General features: G+C 40.9%; 1 protein-coding gene across 1 annotated transcript in view; it reads right to left on the bottom strand.

Annotated features, from left to right (window-relative positions):
• Positions 1-18,297, bottom strand: part of TARBP1 (TAR (HIV-1) RNA binding protein 1) — a 32,855-nt gene extending 14,558 nt beyond the window's left edge. The window contains exons 1-16 of the mRNA XM_040698280.2: positions 17,443-18,297; positions 16,320-16,417; positions 15,655-15,724; positions 14,689-14,837; positions 14,105-14,157; positions 12,556-12,653; positions 11,781-11,916; positions 10,785-10,881; positions 9,578-9,667; positions 7,735-7,873; positions 6,111-6,207; positions 5,643-5,818; positions 3,102-3,199; positions 2,179-2,340; positions 988-1,181; positions 23-278 (exon numbers count right to left, since the gene is read on the bottom strand). Coding sequence (XP_040554214.1) covers positions 23-278; positions 988-1,181; positions 2,179-2,340; positions 3,102-3,199; positions 5,643-5,818; positions 6,111-6,207; positions 7,735-7,873; positions 9,578-9,667; positions 10,785-10,881; positions 11,781-11,916; positions 12,556-12,653; positions 14,105-14,157; positions 14,689-14,837; positions 15,655-15,724; positions 16,320-16,417; positions 17,443-18,274 — 2,745 coding nt within the window. The 5' untranslated portion in view covers positions 18,275-18,297. The remainder of the gene's footprint in view (positions 1-22; positions 279-987; positions 1,182-2,178; positions 2,341-3,101; positions 3,200-5,642; positions 5,819-6,110; positions 6,208-7,734; positions 7,874-9,577; positions 9,668-10,784; positions 10,882-11,780; positions 11,917-12,555; positions 12,654-14,104; positions 14,158-14,688; positions 14,838-15,654; positions 15,725-16,319; positions 16,418-17,442) is intronic.
• Positions 18,298-19,066: the final 769 nt, after the last annotated feature.

Raw genomic sequence — 19,066 nt, 5'->3', positions numbered from 1 at the left:
TTGCAGTTGTTTCATCTTTTACCTTGGGAACAAGGACTCTCATGCAGTCAAACACAGGTAGAACTTGATCTGAAGGAAGAATTGTTAGGGCTTCCAGTGCAGACTCCAGAATTTCTCTTGACCTTTTAGCAGTTAATGACAGTTCTGAAGTTCCTTCTTCATACTCTTGAGCCAACGTTGGAAATTTATTTAAGACAAAACGCAGGCAAATCCACTGGTCACGTACATAGCGTGCAACAATTCTTCCCCATCCCTGAGATGATGTTTCCTCACATAAGCTGCAAAAAAAAAAATCTTCTTAAACATGCATTGTATTTAATCATTCCACACATTCCTACCTACTATGAACAGCTTTACTGTACTTACTGTACTTAAGACACTCCAATTTTCACAGGTTAAAGGGGAGATGGGGCAAAATCATGAACAGAAACCCAAAAATTAAAGTTTCCTAAACACAGAAAAATCAGTTCTGAGCTCAGGTTGTCTCATTAGTTATAAACTTCAGGAAGAGTATTCAGGGGAAACATCACCACATGCTTTCTGTACTTTTATGTTCCTCAAGTATTTGTGTTTTGACCCTGCAGCTTGCTCTGGATTTCCCTCCCTTTCCCAACTGTACATAATTTCTTTTTAAACTGACTTGTGTACATGCTATGGCTTTGTGCAGTGTACGGATAGGTAAGGTGGCTTAAGTATCAGCAACATTCAAAGCTGGCTCTGGTTACACAGTACTAGAAAAGTGCTTCAACAGCACTGAACTGATTTAGAGAACTTTTGGTTTGAGACACTATGGCTGTTTCAATGCTCTAGACCCAGAACAAAGACAGAAGAGAAACTGAAGGAATCATTGGTGCCCACAGTTCTTCATTTTTATCTCTGTACAAAGTTATCAAAGATAACAAAAAAAAAACCCAGCATCTTAAGCACTGCTCCACTCTCTAATCAAATTTATTCTGGACTATTACTTAATCAGTATCACAGACGTACCCACTTTTTTCTTCAATGTAAGATGGTTTCTTTAATACTTCATTAAATTGGGAAAAGGCAGTAAATCTCTTTAGAGCATCCACAGAAGGCAGATCTTCAAGGTGTGCTTCAGGTTTCCGATCCATTAGCTCACAAACTACTGTGAGCGAGGCTATGCTAGTGACTTTTTTAACTTGCTCTTTAAGCTTCAGCTCCTAGTGAGAACAAATTAAGAAAACAAACATGCATCCATTTCTTCTCTAATACAACACCAATAACCAACTGATACATTTAAGGAAACAAAATGTCTTCAGAAAAAAATTAGAAGCTTGTTGTTTAAATATCTCCAAAATACTTTCAGCAGAGAACAGAAAACATTTTCCCACCTGAACTACTCAACATTGGACTTTTTTTTTTCCTACTTACATAAAACTGAACTGAAAATGTACTATATCGTCATGACAATATCATTCTCATTGAATCCAAAAGATGCTTGTAGAGGCCCCACTGAACGCTGGCTGAATCAAAGAATGTTTATTTTGAAACTAATGGAGTAAGTATTCTAATTCATATAGCTAAAGTAAAAAAGTTCTGTCCTTCCTTAGCAAAGTAAACCCGGCAAATCCAATCCTTACAGTCTTTTTACTGTGCTATTAACTGTTCTCGATGAATAATTCAACCCAGAAAATAGCAAAGATTAAAACTAGTACTTGCTGGGCAGTATAATCTCCTCCTTTTAAATGATAATAACGATTCTTTACCTTTTGAAAATGTATTTCAGATATATTAGCCTCATTAAATACAGCTACAGGACAAGGAAAAGTCAAAGCAAGGCTGGGTTCTAGAATATCTTTTTCACTGCATGTTCAAGCTAATGCTGTGACATGCCAAAGGCATTTTCATTTAGGTATAACTTCCCAGGAAAAAGCTTTTGAGTACATAGAGCCCATTATAGTCAATTACAGTTTTCAATTAACCAACTTTTTTAAAAAAGTAATGTAAGAAAACAAAACTCTTAAAAATCTTAGGTACAAATATTTTACATTGACATGCTGCTGTCAACTAATTAGACACGTTGGGAAGTATATGCATACACAGACATATTACTTTGTATAATAGATATGATTATAATTCTGTGTACCTATATTAATCAATAACTGCTGTCTTATTTACTTTGTATCAATATCTACTGCTCTAAGTGATACTAATTACCTCTGTAGAATTTGTCTCCCGAAAATTACGAATAGAGGCATTAATCAGGGATGAGATGAAATTCCTGACAGTTGGTAACTTTTTTGAGCTGAGCTGCAGGCACAAATTCACAATCTCTGGAATTAAAGCTAAGTATAGATCACAACGATCCAGGTCACCAACCTATGAAAGAGGATACAAAGGTAAACTGAAGCATTAAGAGGAAGAACCAAACTGAAAACAGAAAACTAATGTCAACAGTGACAGCAGAAGGAAAACGACAGCAGTCACCGCAGCTGAACAACTTTCCCTTTATTATTATTTTTAAACTCAAGGAACTGTATGACAAACAAAAAACATCCTTTAGTTTTACCAGTAGCACCTTTGCAATTTCACCACCTTTCAGACTTTGAAATTCTTCTGACTCAACTCTAACACTTGCTTTGATGCAATACAACTTTTCTTATCCTTCTTCTGTCACGCTTGCATTGTGGGGACTGCCTATCAACCTTTCTTTCTTCCTTTGCATTTCCCTTTCTCAGAAAGAGTATGGAAAGTATAAACTGAAAGCAAGCTGGAGCCCCAGGCTTCTGTCCTTTATTTTTGCAGAAATGGGCACTTGTGTTATTGACACTGTACTGTCCTCTCACAGACTTAACCTTTTTTTCATTTCACCAACCACAAGAAGCGACTCTGACTTCTATTATCAATTGTGTCCATTTTTCCATATAAACTCCTCCATGAATTCTGCATCAGCTTTCTTTTCTAAACTCATTTTCAGCAAATAATACTTAACTGCACCCATTAAAAAAAAAAATCACAGAAGTGTTTCTAAGCAAATGGACTTTTCAGGCATTAATAAATTTGATATGAAAACTCAGACACTGGTAAATGAAATTACCAAGCAAAACCACAGCAAAGGAAGCCTCCAAATAATTCCTTACCGTACTCAACTCGTTTGTGGTAAGCCGCCGGAGGATAAACTCAAGAACACTCTCCATAGGTGTCACTAGAGATCTCCGGATAAAGAACAACACCTCATCTGTGTGAAAAGCAGAATAGATATGTTAGCACAAAGAAGTACACTTTCTTAAACAAATGACACCACTCAGATTTCAGATACATTGTTGGTATTAGACAGTAAGTATTCAAATACCTGAGCACGCTTTTACTTAGCTCCGTGCTCTTTAGTGGCACAAACCAGAGTCCCAGGAATCAAGCCAGGTGATATCCTTCCCTTGGATTTAACAGGAATTAGGTAACAAAACTGAAAACACACACCCACAGGGAACCCAAAGACCACAGTGCTACTTCCCAGTTTTTAATGCACACACATTCTGGTTCCATCCCTGTGCACCAACACCTTATTGGTGAACTTACCCCTTAATAAAGAACAAACTTGGCACATACAGCAATTTACTGTAACAAAAATGCAGCTATCCCCTTCTCATACATCCAGAAGTTAAAACGGTACGGGCTTTGTTTCCTTTTAAATTGCTTAGAGTTCCAAATCAGTACTGTGCTTACCTTCAATGCTCTATATTAAAATAGCTCATTGGGCTGCATTTCTAATGCTTTATTTGTATGGAACAAGCAGGTGAAATGTCACTTTATTAACATCTCATCGCTTTTTCTAAAGGTGATTTAAGTTTCAAATCATTACAAAGTGTTCTACAATTAAAATCAGAAATTCCTCAGATAAACACTTAATACAACAAAATCCATTTCGCTGTCAATGACTATCTAACACTATTACAGACAATAAATAGCAAACAGCAGAAATAACGAAGTCTGCATAGATGCTAAGACCTCTGGAAAAATGCTGCTGCTTTCAGGATGTGTCTATCCCCATTATACTATTCCTAAGTAAAGAACATTCAAATTGCTATTATTTTTGTTTTACAAGCTTTTAAAATCCCTTTTCTCTTCCCACCCATTCTCTCTTGTTCCCATGACTGGACTGCTCACCTCATTTTTAATCAACATAGCAGCAAAACTTCTGTATTCTGCAGCATTACATCCCACCCCCCAACACAGCCAGTTCATAACTGAAGAAACAAGATTTAATACTTGGCCTTCCTGCACAAGATGGAAAAACATTAAAATTGTAGGAAACAATGCAAGAAAAGCAATCCTTGTTTATCTTAACACAGAAACACAAGTCCGACTCAAAAGGCTCCTTATCTATAGGGGCATTCAAAAGGAGGCAAACACCATGATGCTCAACCTTGCAATAGCTTAAGAACCCTGGCAGCAGAACATAAAATATTAAGTAGGGCATCTAAATTTCCAAAGCAGCAGCGACTGATCACACCTACCTTAGCAAGCACAGAGGCAGATAAAGAAATTATTTACAGAACAAAATACTAAAAAACATGAACTGTGAAAACTCACATAATTGGCACTCTACATTTCAAGTAGCTGCAATTTTTTTGGAGGGGGGAGGAAGGGAAGTGACTGTATAAAGCACTTAAAATAAGGTTCTACATTTACTTCAGGTCTGCATTAAAACATCTTTACAAAACCTGAATGCAGAATACCAAATCATTTTTGTCCCCATATGAGTGTAGATATTTGGGCACTGCTCCAAAGATAGTATTTCACTTTATAAATAACACACTGAAGAAAAATCTGGAGAGGAAGAAATCAAACACCAAGATCCATCCTCTTCAAGTTTACCATCCTAACTGTGAAAACCACGTTGCAATTCCTCACTCTCAGGAAGTTCTATTTTGGTTACAAATAGACAAAGCTTTATGAAAAGGAGCAGTAAGGACTCCACAGTTGCTGGACTCCATAGCTACAAGTAAAGATGCTCAGCCCGCGGCACAGGTCAAACCTCCTGGACAGCCAAATGACCACACTTGTGCTTAGTGAGCACCGTTTCATCTTCCTGCTTTTAACCAAGACCAAATCAAGTCAGTTGAGCATGCCAAGTGAAATCATACCAAATACCGTGAAATAATCAGAGACGTCCAAACTTTTGCAGTCTGAAGAGCGTTAATCGAAGCAAAAGTATCTACCAGTCAATCATGGAAATAGTATGCCTACCAGGATCGCTTTAGATGCTCAAGGAAGGCTCCACCTGAACCCAGGGTAACTAAAGAGGCTAGGCTGGGTTTCTATACTCATTTATTTTTGAACTGTCTAAACCATTTGTGAAATCCACAGACTGGCAAAGAACAGGCCTACATATACTTGCAACATGGGCTCATTCTCCACATTTTAGATAACTGCAAATCTAATTTAATGGATAACAAAGTGTTTTTTAAGAAAGGTTCCACATTCTCAATTCCCAGTCCTTGGGGCACCTTCAGAAGAACCTCTGTAGGACTGGACCTAATTTCATAAAGGATATGTCAGATTTACACATTTACCACTTCTAGGCTTGTATTAAGTTGACAACAGTCTTAAAACATGAAGTATCTTAGTTTTAGTTAGACTGTAATTAATATAAGACACAGTATACTGAAGATATCACTAACCATCTTGTGTATTGGAACATTTTAACGAACGGGTCTGCAATAACTTCAAGAGAAGCTGTAGGCTTTTATCTGTTTTCAGTGTTGGTATGTAAGCATTACTGCCAAGTTTCATCAAGACATCCAGAAGAGGGTTCAAGAAAGCCTCTAGTTCAATCCATTTTATGTTGCTTTTTCCACTACACAAAAACAAAAATTAAAAAGAAAGTCTTCTTCTGAGTATCTGCCTTAAGTGCTGAAGTCACTTATGGAAATAAATAGCCCACAGGTTTCCATGTCACCTAAGTATCTATGGAAACAATACCCAGTATGTTTGCAGTTGGACAAGGTCTACAAACTGTCAAGCTGACCCAAAGTCCACAGGAAAAAAGGACAACTTCCTGATTCGATCAGACTTCTATCAGACCCTTTGAGTGTCAGGGGATAAGAAAAAAGGAGAGAGAAATGTAAGACAAGGTAGTTCATACTTACCTGGATTTATTCCTCATCTGTTCCACGTCAGCAGCCAACAGAAGCATTGTTGCAACAAGCTTAGCTTCAAACCAGTCTGGCATAAAGCAATTTTCTCCTGATCAAAGATATTTTAAGGTTTCCACAGCATTTAGAAAATAGCATCATATTACTTTAACAAACTATCCGAAGAACAGCAACTAGCGCTAACAAGATTATTTTCTGCATTCTTTTTTCTATATACAAACTCAAGCACAAGTGTTTTCTTTTCTACACCTCCCAGAAGCTGATCCCATTTGCCTCTATGCCAAAATCAATTTTAGAAAATGTGCTGCAGTAGCAGACTCACAACACGCTTCTCTATTGCTTTTAAAAGAACACTGCATATTCAATGAAGTTAAACAACAACGCGATCTCATAACGCTTCCTCAGAAACATCAGCTGTTATTTTAACTAGTTAGAAGTTAGATCAAGAAATAAAATTACCATGTTAGAAGGAAATCAAAAAAAGCTGAACTGAACTTTCCTTATTGAATACTTAATTGTACTTACAAGTAACTTCTTACATAGTACTTAGGGTAGCTTCATGGTTTTTGGGTTTGGAAATTGAGAAAGCAAAACAAACTCTGGAGGTTCAGTTCAAGCAGCTGGATATGGCCCTTTCCCTTTCCTAGCCCTCCCCTTCATAGAGCTGCTTATAAACCAAAATTCATATCAAATCAAATTAAAACAAACACCCCTTTTTAAAAGTGAAGCAGACGTATGCCATGCAATTACAGATAATAAAGTCCTTCAGGAAGCAGAGAAGATCCACGACAATCTTTTAGTGAAGAGTTTACCCTAGAAAACTAATGAACAAAATTTCTTTACAGCTTCACTGTCTCATGATTAGACGCTCAGTTTCCCAGGCTGTATAAAGTTTCTGAAGCTGTTCATCATACACAAATTCTGACCTAGCTTTTGTGTCTCCTATAGGCAAGTATCAAATAAGTGAGTGTCACACAAAGTTAGACAGCATTCAAAACCAGTCAATTTGACTCTCATTTCAATGTACTCGAAAGAAAACTATGAAGTGAAGTTATAATAAATCAAACCATGGTAGTGAAGAAAGAAGTCCCTTTGGAATTTACCTGCATATCTATGCAAAGAACCTTGCCTGGTAAAAATGTGTCACAGCTCATCTGCTTCTGAAAGGTGAGCGATGAACTGCAAATCCTCTCCCCATAAATACATCAGGTCATTTTACAAAGCTTTGCTGACAAAAGCTACAGATTTTCTTTCAAGACTACCAGACTGGTATCTATCCAGACTTGTTTGTGTTTCCCTCTGCCACGACTCTCCAGCATTTTCACGCATCGCCAGAAAAGTAACAGAAGGAATCTAATGGACTAGCATCACCACAGCAATAAATGTGAGTATTAAGGCTTAATTTTCAATTAATGCTGCAGGACTATTTTTTATCATGAAAAAATGACATTAGAAAAATAAAGTTTGTATTTAAGAACAATAAATGCCACAACGTTAGTAGAATTTGGATAGGTACAATATAAACAAGCTAATAACCCTTCTAAAAAACCAATGGGTTTTTTAATATATTTTTTAATCATCTTCAAAACCATTCTATATTAATAAATATGTAACTTACCTTCAGATGCAGGTGTCTTAAGGTACTCTCCCACAAGACCACGCACATACAGACATAGTGATGATATCTCCTGATGCTCAAAATCAGAGCACACAGACTTCCCAAAGCATCTGTCATTCACTTGCAGCCAACTGCAAAGCTAAATTAAAACCAGTATGTTGCTATTTAACTCTGTCTGCCGACTCTGTGCTGACATCACCAAGATGACAGCAGTATGTTAAAGCACTGAAATATGAACTGTTACATCAGCAAATCCACACCGTAGGAGGTATACACTGGAGTTACCAAGAGGCTTAGCATGCTACTATCCACACACAGAAATAGTCATTCAGAGCAGCTAAAAAGAGGAGATTATTGGTACCAACATAAGCAAAAAAAACAACTCTGAAATCTAAGTAATGTTGGTAAAATATCCTTATCCTAGAAGAGGCTTCTGATCATCAAATGTTGTCTAATGAAAATCGCATTGTTGTTTTATATATATTTAAAAACAAAACAAAAAAAACCAATGGAATAGGATGTATTGCACATCACACAACAAAACAACACTGCAAAGACCTTCTACTGCTGCGCAACCAGCCAAAGGTATGGCTACTTACTCAGCTGCTTCTGGTATATGCTATATACACAAAATCATTCCTTCTTGGAGTACTTTTTCATAGAAATTTGCATCTTATATACATGCTCATCTTATAGACATACACCTAGAAATTTAAAATTCACAATCCCACTCTACATGCTAGGCATATTCTTCCCTCCGAGCTTACCCTGTTACTCCTGCCTGAGCTGTGTTTGCATACTATGTGCAAATCAGAGGCAGCTCATACATTTTTTGGCCCTCATACTGGCCCATACAGGGACTTGCACATTATCTCCAACAGTACTCTCAGAACTAAGGGAAAGGGTAAACATTCACCATACTGGAAGACTATCCCTCTTTAATTTGTTCCATCAGATGAAATTTTACAATAAAAAAAGTTAAGGAGAAAGGAGGAAAAGAAAGTAGTCACTAAGAAGATAACGTATATATAAATATTATACAGAAATAACTGCCTGGAGTGAAAATGGCCAAGAACAGCTTCAGCTGTGGATGTTACACACACACGGTAACCTTAATAAAAGTAGAGAGAAAAGCCCAAGTCATGGCTCTGTGGATTCTATAGACACCCTGCTTCGCATGTTCTACTTTATGATACCAGTGATTTAGAAGAGAGAGCATGGATCCCTAATGAGAGATTACAGATACTAGTACAGGTTTACCAACAGCAATTTTAGTTGCTACAATAATGGCAAACAAAGCAGAAGACTGGGGCTGCAGTGACACAGAAGTCTCTCAAAGGACCAGCATTTGGGGACCAAAAGGCTGAGTAAGAACTGATTCTGATATGCATTTCAGTATGTTTACATGCAAAAACTGCAATACTAGATATCCTAGAGATTAAGAACAAGACCAGTTGGTACGTAGAAGCTCTGAAGAAATTTAAAAAACACTGCCTCAAGAAATACCTTTTTCTTCATGCAGAAGTTCTCAATTCTGCAGAAGAGAGAAGTCATCTTCTCCCCTCCTATTACCTTCAACAGCTGTGATGATACAGCTTAGGATTCTTTAGTTTTGAATCTGCTGAATATTTCTTTTTTTGTACGGTTAGCATTAACCCTTACATGGCAGTAAAGGAAAATCAGCTTTCAAGCAAAACCCTTAGGATTCCACATCCAGAAAGCTCAGCGTATGCCAACACAAATGTTGCTAACTAGTTAAATATTACATAAGCAGTAATTAATCATGCATTTCCATAGGTATTAAAAAGTGTTTGGTGAACAAAGAAGTAGCTTCGGTTCTCACCTCCATCCACAACACAGTATCTCTCCTCAGGGACTCCTCTGGTCTAAGGGACAAAAGAAAGCTGGCAACCTCTGGAAGAGACACTCTCTCCTGAAACAGTGAATGAAAATTGTATATTATGTTGACAGCTATTCAATGTGTAACATCTACTTGACGATTCAGGAAGTTGCTCTCATATGACAAATGTTACAAAAGAAGAAAGTGATCTTTCCTTTCCACCAAACAGACTCATTTTTGGCTCTTAGGGGCCAACTTTACCCTTATTAAGGAATATAATTGAGTTCCTCCAAGCATTAAAATCATACAATGCTTTGAGTTGGGAGGGACCTTATAGATTACCTACTTTCAACACCCATCTTCCTGAAATCTACCTGAAAATTAATGAATGACTAAAAGAACTGTGCTATCCATTATTAACACCTCTTAAATTAATGACATAAATCAGTCGCTGTGAAGTACTATTTCTCTAGTTCTGAAATAACAATTCTATTCAACATGGAAGCTCAGAACTGAAGGGCAATGCTTAGTGTCCGCTCATCTAAGCAAGCATGTTATTAACAACCAAAACATGAATGATCTGTCTACTGAATAAAGTTCTTGCTATTCAACATTTACAACAGCTTTATCATTCTGATATTAATAATTTCATTCTTTTAGGTATTTAGGAACTAAATGAACATCCATAACTATTAAATCATAGTTTATACAGCGTATGTTGTAATAGGGTACTGTTTTATAACTAGCTCATGAAAAACCTACAAGAAAATCTCAACTAATAAACATAATAAAAAAACCTCTTCATCTTATGAAAATTGAAGTTAACAGAAGCATACCCATATTTAAGTACTTTTTTTTTTTTCTTTTAAATGATAAGGGTAGTGCAGCACTGGAACAGGCTGCCCAGAGCAGAGGTGGATGTCCTAGGAGACATTCAAGGTCAGGCCGGATAGGACTCCGAGCAACTTGACCTAGCTATAAGTATGCCTATTCACTGCAGGAGAGTTGGACTAGATGGCTTTTAAAAGAAATCCCTTTCAACGCAAATGATTTTATGACTTTTAAGTAGTTGTTAAAAAAAATTGCAAATCCAGTAGAACCTATTGTTCTGTGTTCTATTTAGGAATTTTGTAATACTCTGTTAAACCAACAGAAGCGTTGGTGCATTTCTACTACATCAGGAAGATAAAAAACAAAAACCAAACCTCACCACATCTGTCAAATGCATGGCTGTTTGAAGAAGATAGCACTGAGCAGCTCCACGCAACAAAATCTGATGTGTAATCATGGTACACTGCAGGACATCTCTGCAAAGAGGAAAAATGTGTACTGTAGAACAAAACACTGAGGATGTTCACAAGCATCTTATACTTGCTAATTACTGTTTTCAATATATTAGATTGCATTTAGCAAACACATCCTACTAGGTATACCACAGTCATTGTACACTGTCTATTTGGATAATCTGAAACAAAATCTCTATGGTCACATCAGTTCAAACTGATAATTAAATGTTTGCATTTATTTATCTGTCAGAGATAGAAAATAAATATGCCATCAAATTGTTAAACTAGCAGTGAAAGAAACTGAAGGAAATCCACTGCTCTCATCAGCAGATAGGTCTTGACTTTGTTCTTTGTAAATTACTTCTAATATTCCTTGGGCTCCAAATAAAGTTTTATTTCAAAGTTTAAATTCACTTAAACTGGAGTAATCGCTGACTTTTAACAGGTCTTGAAAGTGAACAAATGCACTTACCAAACATCAGTAGATGTAAGAACAAGGTGTGTGCTAAGAACTTTAGCTAGTCTTTTATTTACAGGTCTTTCAGACTTCAATTTTGTGGGCTGCCCTTTTGTAGTAGCCTCACCTACCATTAAACAAGGTTTTAACGTAATTAGAAGAACATATCAGTTAGAAAGTAAAGAAGACTAAGGGAAAACAATGCCAAAAAAGAAGTGATGGTAACTGTCTGAAAACACTGATTTTTTTTTTAATTATTATTTTTATTTTGTTTAAATAAGAAGAATACTTCGTTCATCAATTAAATTCTTCTGTGAACTAGGCATAAAGGAGATGGAACTTTTCATTCTCGTGGACAACCAGATCACCCCAGAAGTAAGAGATGAATTAAGCGCTGGTTCTAGGTGTTCAGTACATATCCTTACAAGAAGTCTGTAAGAACACAACAGAGCACATATTTTACCTTAAAGCATGAAGTCCATCAGTGCCCAGTACTTTACATGTAGGGATGTATGCTAAAGCCATAGAAAGAAACAAAATGGGAACAGCACACCAGTGGCGATTTGTCATCTTCTGAATAAACTTTAACAGGAAACCGCCTTCAAATAAAAGTAAACAAAATAAATCAAGTGTGATTTCCTGCTCTCAAATGCATTTAAATGAGAAGGACTCAGAGGAAGAACATCAGTGTCTCAGAAATCTTCCTGCATCCAACTTCATAATGAAAGAACCCTTATTCAACTTCTTTAGCACTCTCGTTCTTTTGAACACCACGCTACACAGACTGTGACCAGAAAGGTCTGGCAGATCATTTGTTTTGATAACTCAGCCTAACAAGCCAAAAAACCCACACCACAGAATGTCATAGCTCTAAAGATTTCTTTGGATAGTGTAGCATTACCCAAACTGTTGAAGAAAAGGATCTGCAAAAAGCTATTAGCTTCAGAACTGAGGTTTGTCTTTTTTGTTTCTAATTAAGTAAAGTAAACATGCTTCAGTTTTCCTTAAGACAATTTGGTAGCTTGTTGCAGCAGTGTCCCTCAAAACCTCTGAAGAATTCTCTCTTCCCTGGAAACTCCACTGTCAAAATGAGAACTGCTACTTTTTTCCCCTCAAGTAATGTGGAAAAACTGCTGTAAATGCACAGGTGGGATGTGAAAAATGGGTCTGTAGTTTTAATTTGACTTCTTTCTTTAAAAGGAAAAAATGAAAAGGTAAGAGGTGAAATTGAAACATACCTTTTTCTTCTTCTGGAAGAAGCATCACATAAGTAGTCAAAAATTTCTGCAGCCTCATTCCCAAAGGAGGACAGGCTCCCATTAGCTGACCTGGTGTTCTGTTGGGTTTTAAATAGCAAATACACAACTGTCATGTTAGCAGCTACGAGTAGGACTGGCCCTAAGCAAAAATAAAATGCAGCTCGGAGGTAAATTCACTGCAGACACTGTTCCAATAGGCCACTGAGATGGAGTGCATCACCCTGCTCCCTCCATTTTGCTCAGTTTTTCAACAGCATCTGGCAAATACAGAGAGGATGAAGAAGGCTACCAAAATGCCAATCTCCCTGGCCACCTCCAAGCACATAGGAGGGTAGCAGCACACACAAGCATTCAAGCACAGCCTCTAGGTACTCAAGGCTGGAATCATACTGTGTTAAGCCCACATTAAGAAATGGCACCGTGGATTCAACATTGTGCCTGTACACATGGTATGCTACAGGCCTTTGGGTGAGCAGGTTACCAAGATCCATGTAACAAAATCAGAAAATTCCCTAGACAAGTTGCAGCGAGGATGAGAATGGTCTGATCTGGAGAACAATGAGGACAAATTACCCCCACGAGGGCACAGGAGAGAAGGGATTTCCCTCCTGAACAGATCATGAAGTCAGCATAAACAGAACTACTGACCAGCACAAAACGTTTTAAGAAAAGATGCAAGAAACTTTCCATGAGAGAAACAGAGATAAAGCATGTATAAAGCCTCAAAAACCTGCTGACCAAGGGTTAGCACAAGGCAATCAGGAAATCCTACAGTTTTCTCTCATATAGCTTGGCAGTATCCCAAACAGCTTCATATATTCCTGGTAACATCAAACATGTACTTCTCCTCTACTTCCAGAAATATCTCAATATATGTTTGACCAGAAGTACAGAAGCTACGACAGAAGACTCATGTATTAACCCAGCACCGTTTTAGATCACCAGCTGATTATCCTTCACCCAAGCAATTTCATCTGGCAGAAAGTGCTTTCAGCATCTTATTTCCCATTCTCAGCACACCCCCTGCAATTAACACAAAGTATTTAAGGCCATCAGTACACTGAATGTACTGCAATTCAGAACCCCTCCAACTTTCATCTGGGTTTACTTTTGTGTGTTTTTTTTTTGTTTTTGTATAACATCTTTACACCAAAAGGAGGTCACCGTCATCTCCTGGCCTCAAATAATTGGCTGTACTTTGGAAAAAAAAATTCTACCTGTTATAAATTTGCAACAGCTTCTGAACATGATTTAAGAAAAATAGAAGATAGCCGTTTCAGTCATTTATCATGTCTCAGTTGATTTCCAGGTGTTAATTGGGACCTTACAGCAACCCTACATTGCTGAAATTGAACCTGCTTCATCTTACAGACACCCATCTTTCCTGAGAATTTCTTTATCTGTGAGTTTAGTAAACACCATTTATTTATTAATGTGTGTTTCTTTATCCAAGATTTTACTAACATGCTGAAATGAATATTATTAGGACAATTCCAATAAACACTGCATTTAATAATCAGTGGCTTACCTACTATAAAGGGAACTTTCTGAGAGGGCATCCATTAACGGTCCAATAACAAACTGATAAAAGAAGAACAACAGTGGCTAAATGTACACTTGCAAAGCACCGATAGAGACGAACCAGGATTACTTCATTTCACTTTAAAAGTAGAGACAGAGTCAGAATCCTTAACTAGGAGACGCTGCGCTCAGACTTGACTAAGTTCACTTTTTATTCTGTTCAGCCAATTAATAATGATTAACAATTTTGGAGAGGCTCGGGGTCTGTGGAAATCCGAAGCATCAATCCTTCTCCTGCTAATTTAACTTCTCAGAGAAGCTTCAATACATTGGTAACTTTAGAGAACGTTAGTTTGAAACGTGAATGAATGACTGCACATAAAAATGCACTCCCCTCTAGCCAAGCCATTTAACAAGTGCTATTATATCTGACACCAATTAGAAATATTGCTGTCATTCACACGGCTACTTCTCTTCATAAAAGAATATACAGAATGTATTTAACTGTGAAGCTACTGAGGCAACTGGTGTTAGAACGTATCACAAGTTAGAACACCTGCTTGATCTGGCAAGGAATACCAAGCCTCTTACCTCTGAAAAACCAAGCGAATTTGGAAGATGCTTTGTTTCATAAAGCTCCAAAAAATGAAGAACTCCTTCCTTTGTCAGTGTTTTATTCTCACTCTCAAACATTCTTTTATAAATGCACATGTGCCACGATGGGTGAAACAACCAACAACCTGTTACAAAAGCAAATTCCTCCAAATTAACGTGGAAATGACAGTGACACACCAACATACTCCTTATACAACTCCATGTTTTAAGAAAATGTATTGAACACACGACATGTTGACATTCTGGATGACACACAACAGATTTCAAGATGACTATTACAGCTACTAGATTTATTAAAATGCCCTACTAAATCCCCTATGCAGAAAATATAATAGCATGATTCCCAAAATTTACTCCAAGCTTTATCAGTCACAAATGAAAATGACTACAAAACAGAAAAACATGTCCTTTTTATTGTAAGTCTTCTTGTCCGAATATTGTACTTGCCTGCAACGCTTTTCTATTTGCCATCCTTCTACTTCAGAAATCCAAGAACTTTAACTTCCACCCCCTTGTGCTAATTAGATTAGCTCCATTTTGCCCTGTAGCAAATCCCATCGCATCATCCACCACGCTGCCTCAGTGCTCCTTTTATTCCTTCTCTTTCCTCTCCCACTGAGGTTTTCTTTTCCTCTTCCTCTTTCTACAGTGTTGTACAGATGACTTGTAAGATCTACCCTAAGAATTCCTAGCTTTGCTTTGCTTTCACACTAGCTCAACTAAAACAAATTACAGAAGGAAAGGACCTTTTAATTAGGGTTAGTGGCATGAAGCGTTAACATGCAATTTTGTCATATGGTAGGATTTCTTCTTGTTGCCATCACAGAGCAGAACGGCACTGCCTGTAAAACTTATTAAAGAGTTGCTATAACAATGCCAAAGAAAAAAACTGAGACTTAATTGCCTAACATTTAGGATATGTTTCAGTAAATGATGTCTTACCTTCTTTTCCTGATATAGCAAGCTCATACAAACTGTTCAGTTTAGGTAAAACTGGCTTTATGACATGGATCTGAAATGTAAATCAGATGCGACATAAGTAGTCTGTTTGTTACTCAAACCTAAGAATCAGCACTTAGTCATGGGCTGAAATTTACTATCAAGCTACAAAGAGGTGGTCACAACTGACTACTGTCGTAACATCACACAACTGCAGAGGCCCCAGAAGCACTCTTTCTATTCAGTACAGTGGACTCTGAGTCAAGAGCAGAATTATTTCTGTCCAAGTTCACAAAGTGCTTCACTACAGAGATGTAGTGCCCTCTACTGAAAAGAAGTTACCAAGTGCAGCAGCTTGATTTGCACTACAGAACAGGTTAGCTATGGTCCTGAAACAAGCTACAGTCCAGGTTTCCTTTTCTTAGTTCAGCCCACAGCTTTAATCAGAACTCTTTCACAGATGGAATGAATCCAGAATTTTCCTCTGAATGAATCACACTTGCTGTATTTCAGATACTCAAAATAAAAAGAGGTCCATTAACGTTCAGATACCTTCCATCACATATTTTACAAAAAAAAAAAAAACCCAACAACAGAACCAAACAAAACCTGTACTATAAGTGCCAAAAGTAACATATCACATACAAACTACAGTTAAGCACCCTCACCTGGTTTTCTTCCAAAGTTTCCATGATCAAAATGTAAGTTTCCCAGAACTGCAGGAGTTTCTCATTCTCCTCAGCAGACCACCAAAACAGACTTGATTCTAAAAGCAACAAAAACATGTATTCAGGCACAATTCCTTTGGAATCCATCCTGCAAAAGATTAAATGCAACATCTTAAGATGGAACGAGAGCCTTTCCTCACCCCAGCTTCTACATAACTAAGTTTTGAATAAGCAAGGCCACCAAAACAAACTCCACAAGCCCACAAGCCTTTGATATTAATTCTCATATGACTGGTAGAACATATCCAAGTGGCCTTGCAGGCTGAGAATAAGCAGGACACCGTATGCCTCAGCATCCTGAGGTGTATTACAGGAGGGTTAAAAAAATGATCCAAGGGATGGAACACCCTCACTGCAAGGAGGGGGTGAGGGCTGGGGCTGTTCAGCATGGAGAAGAGAAGGCTCCAGGGAGACGTGAGAGCGGTCCTTCAGTATCTAAAGGGGCCTATAAGAAAGGGACAGACTCTTTAGCAAGGTCTGTTCTGACAGGACAACGGGAAATCGTTTTGAACTAAAAGAGTGGAGATCTGGATTGGATACAAAGTTTTTTTTACAGTGAAAGTGGTGAGGCACTGGCAAAGGCTGCCTAGAGAGGTGGTGGATGTCACACCCCTGGAGACACACAAGGTCAGGCTGGAGGGAGCTCCGAGCACCCTGACCTAGCTGTAGGTGTGCCTGTTCATTGCAGGGCAGTTGGACTAGGTGGTCTTAGAAGGTCCTTTCCAACTCAAACGACTTTATGAGCCCACCCTCCCATCAGTCCAACACAAAACAGTGTTCAGGACACAACCAACCCAGCCCAACCTCCATGACAACGTTTAAAGTTGGTGCAAGTATTAAGCACCCCATTAAGCCACTCAGACCCTTTTAAAGTTGCGTTAGCTCTCTAACAGGGGCTCAGGAGGACATCCTGCTCTTCCATGCAGATACAACCTCAGGGCCCGGCCCTTCCCAGCCGCCCCCCACCACCTCAGTTTCCCGAGGAGAGGTAGGGATGAAGAAGAGGGACGAAGGCCCTACAGGGCCGGGTCACACAGACGCTGAACGCGGCACGGAGCCGTACCGTGTCGGCCGTCCGGAGGACACCGCAGGCAGGCGGCCTGACCGCCGCTGAGGTCCACGGCGCGCTTCAGCAGGTAGCGGGCCCTCTTCCGGCACAGCCCGTCCCGCTCGGTCAGCCCCTCCTGCACCAGCCGCCAGAAGCGGGGGCACAGCCGCGCGTCCGCCGCCGCCGCCCCCGGGCCCCGCGGCAGCAGCGCGTCGGCCAGAGCGCTCAGCGCCAGCAGCGCCCGCCCGGCCCGCGGCGCCGGCCCGCCGCCCAGCAGCCCGTCCCACACGCGTCCCAGCGCCAGCCCGTTGCCGCCCAACGCCGGCAGCAGCCGCCCGGCCACGAGCGCGGCCGCCGCCTCGCCTTCGCTCTCCTCCCGCACCAGCGCCAGGGCGACTGCCGCGCAGCGCGCCACCAGCGCCGGCTCCTCCAGCCGCGGCGCCGCCGCCGCCAGCGCTTCCACCGCCGCCTCCGCGCCCGGCCCGCCGCCCGCCAGCTCGGCCAGCGCGTCGCGGGCCAGGCGGGCGGCCAGCGGCGCCCCGCAGAGCTGCACGCAGTGCCGCAGCGCGCCCCGCGCCGCCCTGCCCAGCCGCAGCCGCTCCGCGCCGCCCGCCGCCCCGTCCCCGAGGCGCAGCAGCGGCCGGCACCGCTCCAGCGCCACCTCCCAGGCGGCCCGCCGCAGCGCCTCGCTTTCCGCCTCGCCCCGCGGCCCGCCGGCGGCCAGGCGCTGGAGCAGGAGGCGCAGCGCCTCCGCGCGATCGGCGGAGAGCGGCGCGCACACGGCCCGCAGGAGCTCGCCGGGATCCCCGCCGCGGGCGAGCAGCGCGTCGGCCAGCACCACCTCCATCGCGGGCGGGGGAGCCTCTCTGCACCTCTCTGCGCAGGCGCGGGCAGAGCCCAGCGGGCCGCGTGCGCCGCTCCCAATGGCCGCGCCCAGTTGAGGAGTGAGGGGAGGGGCGGTTCCCCTGTGGTTTGGTGTCAGGGCGGCTTGCCGGTCAAGTCAATAGCAAGTGGAGCCGTCGACCTAAGCCCACCGTGCCCACTAACCATGTCCGTCATTGCCGCGTCTCCACCTTTCGTGAACATCTCCGGGGACGCTGACTCTGCCACCTCCCTCGGCAGCCTGTGCAAATGCCTCACTGCTGAGAAGAAATGATTCCTAATGTTCAACCTAAACCTCATCTGGTGCTACTTGAGCCCATTACTTCTCGTCCTATTGCAGTTACCTCACCGAAGAGGCCAACTCCACCTCACCACAACCTCCTTCCAGGGAGCTGTAGAGAGTGATAAGGTCTCCCCTGAGCCTCCTCTTCTCCAGACTGAATGATCCCAGTTCCCTCAGCCGCTTCCCATTGACTTCTGTTCCAGACCGCTCACCAGTTTCATTGCCCTTCTCTGGACACACTCCAGGGCCTCAATGTCTTTCTTGTAGTGAGGAGCCCACAGTACCTGAGGTGTGGCCCTACCTGAGCTGAGTCCAGGGGGACGGTCACCTCCCTGCTCCTGCTGGCTGCACCATTTCTGATACAAGCCAGGATGCAATGGGCCTTCTTGGCCACCTGGGCACACTGCTGGCTCATGTTTAGCCAGCTGTCAACTAACAACCCAGGATCTCTTTCCTCCATGCAACCTTCCAGCC

Source organism: Gallus gallus, chromosome 3 (genome assembly GCF_016699485.2).
Source record: "Gallus gallus isolate bGalGal1 chromosome 3, bGalGal1.mat.broiler.GRCg7b, whole genome shotgun sequence".
Taxonomy (NCBI): Eukaryota; Metazoa; Chordata; class Aves; order Galliformes; family Phasianidae; genus Gallus; species Gallus gallus.
Note: the sequence above shows the minus strand (reverse complement) of the source record. Positions and strands in the feature narration are given on the sequence as shown.